We start from the raw sequence: 7,772 nt of genomic DNA, 5'->3' as shown, positions 1-7,772 counted from the left end.
TTTTCAATTTTACCTTTACATGACATAAGTAATGTTAGTGTGAAAGACTTACTATATATTGCAATGAATTTGGATCAATGCTCTTGCTGTTAATTGCAATTACTTTCAGTGTAAGGCTTGCTGTGTATATTAAAATGCAACCAGGGAACCTGACACAAGAATCGTGGAGTCAGTCCTATGACTTGCACACTGTCAAGGGCCCCTAGTATATTAATTTGCCAATTATGCTAATAGGCTCTAGTGACAAATTATACATCCCTGATTTAGAAGCTATAAATACTCAGCTATTACGCAACTTTATAGGTTTGAAAGCTTCCATATAGTCATACAGTCTAAATATTTGCATAGTTAATTATTGTACAAAGTCACTCTGGGCACGCTGTAGTAGTTTCATTGAGTAATCACAGGGAGTCAATTGTTGCTATCCTTAATTACACAGTATAGTGTCTGCTTACATCTCACTTCATTCAAAGACAGAGAGGATACACAGTGATTTACTAAGAACACAATCTGATACAGGACATGGGAAATATATCCGTACCAGGATTTATGAAATGCTGTCAGAAAAAATCGACACAAAGTAATGTAAGTTATTTCTAAATAATTTATCGTTTCTACATTTTTGGTGCATTTTCCCTGATCAGTTACTTATTTAATTCCCTTTATCTAATCTGGGTGATGATTTGTATCTTTCTGTGTTATGCATTCTATAAATACAACCTTCCTTCCTTCCTGGATTTAAAAAAAAACCACCAAAATGTTATGTTTGTTTTGTTTTCTTTCAAATGGAAACTTTTAGCTTTTGCTATATAATATTCTCTCCAATGAAAATGTTAAAATATTTCCTTATCCATTTGCCTATCTGCATTTCATGAAAGGGAAATTAATAAAACAAAGATTGTTGTGGAAATTACACAATTTAGTCTAGATCAGTGGTGGACATGGGGTGTATACGGTGGTACGCCCAGTGGCGCACGCAGGGGGGGTTTTTGAGTCTCTAGAACCCCACCCTGCGCTAACTAAGTGGCCACTGTTCTATACAGCAGCCGCGGCGCTGTCAAAGAAGCGTCCGTGGCGGTGCTGTATTGTATACAGCACCACCGCAGACGCTTCTTAGACAGCGCCGCGGCTGCTGTATAGGACAGCGCTGGCGAAACGGAGCTGCTGCGCATGCGCTCTCTGGGTTTTGTTTTTTTTTTGGGGTCGGCGGGGGGGAAACCCCTCCCCCGATAATCCTCTGTGCACCGCTGACGCCATATCCCACTTTTCCTACTGCCTTCCTTGTAAGCCTATTAAAATCCATTCACTTTCATTCCCATTAAATTTCTCAATCCACCACTTCTAAATTTATATACGTTCCCTTCAAAATTTCCACTTCCACCCCTGGTTTAGATTACGTTAAAGAGAAAAAATCCACACTAGGATTTATTTTGACTATTGTGTCTTGAAAAAGTGTCATTAGCACATATAGCCATGCAGTAATATACCATGCATTGATAAGGTCATACCACTGGAAATAGACGTTGCTGAATTACTTACACTGTGAAAATAAAACATAGGTAGAATAATGCCCTATGCTCCAATTATTATTATTCCTAAAGTAGATTTGCTTTTCTTTACCATTCAATAATGTTTCCAAAAACATTTACTTACATTTTTTAGCAGTATAAAGTAAACTCTGTTAAGCAACAGGCAAGCTCCTCCCCTCTCTCTCTCTCATCATGTCATCATCATCATCTATTTATTTATATAGTGCCACTAATTCCGCAGCACTGTACAGAGAACTCACTCACATCAGTCCATGAACCAATAGAGCTTACAGTCTAAATTCACACACACACACACACACACACACACACACACACACACACACACACACACACACACAGACCGAGAGAGACTAAGATCAATTTAATAGCAGCTAATTAACCTACTAGTATATTTTTGGAATGTGTGAGGTAACCAGAGCACCCATGGAAACACGAGGAAAACATACAAACTCCACACAGATAAGGCCATGCTCAGGAATTGAGCTCATGTCTACAAAAGGTGTACCATCTGTGCATTCGCTTATACCATAGTTGCAACCTGTCCTGAAATGTTCAGGATACTTTTGAATTAGGGGGAGTCCTCCCACGCTCCAGAGAGAGCAGGAAATTCTCCCAGAGAGCGCTTACCTGCTGCATCGTGGATGGGGATATGTGAGAATTGCATCATCAAGCCACACCCACCTTAGTAAACATAGATGGCCTGATTCATCAAGGGACGTATACTGACCGCAACCTGAGTTTGGATTAAAACGCACGTATTTCATCTTTACGTACACTCTAATTCATCAAGGCTCAGATCTCGGGATACGTGTGTTGTTTCATTCGGGTGTAGGTCTGCTGTGTTCTACTACACAAAATGAGCGATGCGTCCAATACCTATGTGGAGTATAAATTTGCAAAAAAAACGGAGCAAATAGGATTTCGTTTACTGGCATATGTCACGGTTCTGGGCATGCGCAAAGTGATTTTGCGTACGATATGCTCAGAATCGGCAAATACCTGCCTTGATGTATCAGGCCCAGAGTGTCACCGTTTACTAAGGATGGGTGGGGCTTCATGGCGCAATTGTCCCACCCACTTGATGGTATGAATTGTGTTGCTTCTCTATAATTACCTTCTATCCAACATCTCCCAGAAGTGAAGTAGGAAAAACAGGCAGGAATGATTTATAAATAGATATATCAATAGATATAGCAAGTTTATTTGAGATAAATGGCACAATGTAGCACATGCAGAGAAGACAACATGGTGCCACGTTGTGCCATAATGACTCCGCCCTGTTCTATATGCTGTATATTGTATAATGAATATGAACATATGCACATACATAGGATATGAATATCGGTATTAAATTCAAGAGTTGACACACCCTGGAAAGTTCAAAACAAAATGTTTGTAATGTTACACGTTAACAGTTTGTCACCATCTCATTATCTGAAAACTTCCATTAAACAGGTATGAATATACTGCATATACTGCCTTCTAAACACAGAATATCATTTTCTCCCTATGAAATAACTTCTGTTATTCTTTTCATTAAAATCAGCATAGATGTCATAAACATGTTTAAGTTAAAATGCAATAAACTCACATTATATTTTCAGGATGATGTGAGTGTTGCAAGCAGTAATGAAAACGTGGAACGTGAGTTCTGGTCTAGTAAAACCGACTTCCTCCTATCTTTAGTAGGATACGCGGTGGGACTTGGAAACGTCTGGAGATTTCCATACCTTGCATTCAAACATGGAGGAGGTACTGTGAATCAACATTTGTAAGAGGTTTATATCAAGAAGTGCAATATCAACTAATACCATCAAAAACTTTATTTGCATTTTAGTTTGCCATTCATCAATGTGTTGCCAATAGTAGATAAATGATTAATCCCATAAAACTGGGAACAGTATAGAAAGTAGAGACAATGCAAAATTAGTGGCGCTATATAACTAGCTGCTGATGATGATGATAAGGATTGAAAACACCTTTCTATCTATGGTATTTAATTTACAGCAACAGGATGCTGTTGGTACTAAGATAATGCAATGTAAATTATATTTTTGTGAGCAAATCCTTTCTGATCTAAAACCTTTTCCATTGATCAATAAAAAAAAAAAATTAAATTAAATATTGATCAATCATATCTTCTTCTGTGTACTTTGGAAACAATGCACCAAGGTCACAACTACATTTACAGCCACAGTGAAATCTGTGCATTAACCAGAAAATGGAGATTATTGTCTCATGAGCTATTTATATATTTATACTGTGTTTCTAAAATATGTCCCATATAATGGGGTTCATTAATCACCTTGCATAGGCTTCACGATGAGTTTACCCACATTCAAAGCAAACAAATAGAACAAGAGGATATGGACAATGGTTTCTAGTGTCATATCCATTTACACATATATTACTAATGTTTTTAACATTACAAAGACAGTGGGCATAGTGGCGGAATTACAGTGGGTATAGGAGATGCGGCTGCTACAGGTCCAAAATTAGATGGACCTGGCAATGCCCCACACCACCGGGGCCCACATATCATCACCCCCCTCCAAGGCTACCACTATAAAAAAATAAACAAGAGAGTATGCGCAGTGGGGGGTGGGTGCTCGTGCCAGCCGCGCATGCTAAGAGGACACATCTCTGATTTTTTCAAAGCAAAGTGAGGGCCCAGGAGGTTACAGCAGAATTGCCGTGCACCTACCCAAACTCTGCTATGGGGCCAGGACATACACTGTTTGGAAGATAAGGGGACATTGAGGCTGTTTTTATTTCAAGAACAGCCTGTAGGAATTTGCTCATTTTAAATAATTAGTTCAACTGTTCTGTGTACTTGCTGCATCTTATATACCTAGAATCTCATAGAGAATAAGCTCTGGGACACTCCACAAATTAGTATATAACTTTAAATTTGTCAGATCTACTCTTCATGTTGCCAACACTAAAGCTGCACTGTCATCTATTAATAAACGCCCTTGTTGTAGGGTTCTGGATTGCGGTTTGTGAACACTCCCCCCCCCCCCCCTCAATTTTCAGTCTGGCTGTAAGAGGGCAGGAGGAACGTACAGCCCTTTTTCCAGGGGCTCCACAAATCTTCATTGTGAACAGGGGCAGGCTGGGCTGGAGGGCAGGGGCACATCTGCCCCCCCGGCCGGTCCCATAGTTCGCTGTCTTGGGCTGGGTCACTGGGCTGTCCGGTCTACTTATAGTAATGGGCTGCTGAGCCATGTCTCGCCCCCTGACTCAAAGTTGCCAACCAGAACCTGATTTTATAAATAATTAATACAATTTTAAACATCATAAGAACATACTACCAAAATGAAAACCTAGGCATAAAACTTTGTGCACAGTGAAGCAGATAACTTTGGGGGGGTTATGATACATATGTTCGGCAGTTACATGATTGACATTTATATGGTGACACCATAATAGAGTTACGGTTGCAATGTCATCAATAATGACATAGACAGAAGTATTAGGTCGACAATTGAAATGTAGACAGTACTATTAAGTCAACAATTGAAATGTAGACAGTATTATTAGGTAGACAACTGGAATGTAGACAATTAGATATTTGCGGTAATCCGCTGTTATAGAAAAGAAAAGCAACTGAGCATGATGGTAGCAGCTGCGTCTCTTGACATTTTTCAAAAAATGTTAATTCACACAGTAGGAAATGTTTGTACTGTAACTGGGATTTCTATTCCCTACTGAAGTCTGGTAGGTTTGTGATACAATCCCAAGAAAACAGCTTCCCAAAATGGATGATTAAATTGTATAACATAAATATATTGCAATCATTTTATATTAAAGCAATGTAATTATTGTTTCTTTTGTTAGGTGCATTCCTTATCCCTTACATTATTATGCTGGCTCTGGCAGGCCTACCTTTATTATTTCTAGAATGCTCACTGGGGCAGTTTGCCAGCCTGGGCCCTATTGAAATATGGAGGATTGCACCACTCTTCCAAGGTAAGGCTGAATTTACTCATTTATTTCACTATTTGTCATTTACCTGTTCAATTATTTCAGGCTCATTAATCAACTGTGAGTGGTCAATAAAATGAGTACTATAATTGGCTATAATGTGAAAGTATGGCACAATAAATTACAATAAAGTACATTATAATGTAAAATATAAGGATACAAAACTTCTACAAGAAGCTGTGTGACTTTGTAAAGGAAGAGGATGCACACTGAGTAGATTCTCCTAATAAATACTTAAGTGATAACATTGAAACTCACAGATTTTAGGAAGATGTTATATTGTAATACTTGTGACAAGAGTGGGGTACAGGTCATTGTTAATAAAGGTTATGTCATCTGGGATCCCCTCTCATCGGGAAGAATGTCAGTGGCACTTCCCCTGTAAATCTTATATGTTGCAGATGTATTTATATTTCAGAATGTATGTCTTAGTTCCTATATGTAATTATGCCCTCGAAAATCTGGAACCACCATGGGAATGTTTCCCCCAAGAACTTTCATCATCATAATCTATATATTAATATATATAATTTATATATATAGCGCCACTAAATACACAGCGCTGTACAGAGAACACACTCACATCAGTCCCTGCCCCATTGGAGCTAACAGTCTAAATTCCCTAACATACACACACACATAGACCGAGAGAGACTAAGGGCAATTTAATAGCAGCCAATTAACTTACCATCATCATCATCATCACCATTTATTTATATAGCGCCACTGATTCCGCAGCACTGTACAGAGAACTCATTCACATCTGTCCCTGCCCCATTGGAGCTTACAGTCTAAATTCCCTAATATAGACACACACTCACAGACAGACTTATACAGACAGACAGAGAGGGAGGCAGACAGGTAGTGACTAGGGTCAATTTTGATAGCAGCCAATTAACCTACAAGTATGTTTTTGGAGGGTGGGAGGAAACCGGAGCACCCGGAGGAAACCCACGCAAACACAGGAAGAACATACAAACTCCACACAGATAAGGCCATGGTCGGGAGTCGAACTCATGACCCCAGTGCTGTGAGGCAGAAGTGCTAACCACTAAGCCACCATGCTTTCCTCCAAGCCTGACAATTACTATTTGATACCGGTACAAGTACTGAGATTTTGTACTTTACTGATTGGTCACTGTAAAACCTGGAAGTACAGATTGAAGCTCCAAACAGCTGCAAAATCCACTAACAGGTTAATTCTTGGAGGGGACCACTACTCCTTCCTATTTGGTGTGAGTAAGCCTCTGTGACCATTGTCCTTATGCCCTAATACATAAGGGACTTTGCCCCTTCCTAGCTATGGGGCCTAGTGCCCTATGATATGCCAGTGATACTTAAAGTGCCACTTAACGGGAGGATCAGGCCTAGCGCCTGGTATGTGGAACGGGCCGACCTCCCAGTGTTAGAAGGAAAGACTTTATTAACAGAGTATATGCCAGGTGCGGGTGTGGGCCCCAGAGAAGGGGTGCCTTGCAAGACCTTACATGCTCCGGGAGTGCCTCTTACCACCTCCACGTAAGTCCTCTTTCTGCCGCTGTCCTCACCGTGCTCCCACCATCTTCTGTGCTTGCACTCGCCGGGTCTTCAGGGGACAGAGTCGTTCCTATCCCTAACAAGGGCTCTCTGTCTCCAAAGCTGGTCTGCTGCTGCTGTCCGTCTTCTGTGCTTCCACGACATCCTCTCTAGAATCTCTCCGCCGTCGACTGCACAAAATGGGGCCGGCGCAGGTTCCTTAAATAGACGCTGGTGCGTGACGCCCAATGACGTCAGCGTATCTCTGCTTGATGCCGCCACGAGTACGGATTGGCCCTCTGCGGCGCCAAAGTTTAAACGAACGAGCGGGGAGAGCTGATTGGCTCCCCCTCCTGGTCATCCCCGCAGGCGCCGTCGGACACTCCATTCAAATGCCGAGGGACCCCCTGGATGCGCTACACCCAAGTAAGTTCCTCACACTTACATCAGACATACTAATGTGTGTAGAATTTAGAAGTTGGAATTTAGAAGTGGACGATGGAACTTTTAAATGAAAGTCTAGGGGCCACATAGGTTTCCAGGAGATTTTGGGGGTTTTGATATTGTAAAATTAATTTAAGATGCATTTTTACACTATATAGTACAATGTAAAACACATTAAATAATACAAGGCTTCCCACTCTGTGTCCTCCACCAGTTCTGTTTCTTCACCTCTCCTTTATGTCTCTTGTGACCCTTCAACTTTCCCTTATCTGTTAT

At 40.7% G+C, this 7,772-nt stretch overlaps 1 protein-coding gene across 2 annotated transcripts in view; it reads left to right on the top strand.

Annotated features, from left to right (window-relative positions):
• The first annotated feature begins 406 nt into the window (after positions 1–406).
• The window catches only part of LOC142102378 (sodium- and chloride-dependent neutral and basic amino acid transporter B(0+)-like), a 34,879-nt gene continuing 27,513 nt past the window's right edge, over positions 407–7,772 (top strand). The window contains exons 1-3 of one of the 2 annotated variants that reach the window (XM_075187224.1): positions 407–585; positions 3,155–3,302; positions 5,391–5,522. In XM_075187224.1, the coding sequence (XP_075043325.1) occupies positions 523–585; positions 3,155–3,302; positions 5,391–5,522 (343 nt within the window). In that variant the 5' untranslated portion in view covers positions 407–522. The remainder of the gene's footprint in view (positions 586–3,154; positions 3,303–5,390; positions 5,523–7,772) is intronic. The other variant, XM_075187225.1, reaches the window with a different exon arrangement.

Source organism: Mixophyes fleayi, chromosome 9, assembly GCF_038048845.1.
Source record: "Mixophyes fleayi isolate aMixFle1 chromosome 9, aMixFle1.hap1, whole genome shotgun sequence".
NCBI classification, from domain to species: Eukaryota; Metazoa; Chordata; class Amphibia; order Anura; family Limnodynastidae; genus Mixophyes; species Mixophyes fleayi.
This window is presented reverse-complemented; position numbering and strand designations above follow the sequence as displayed.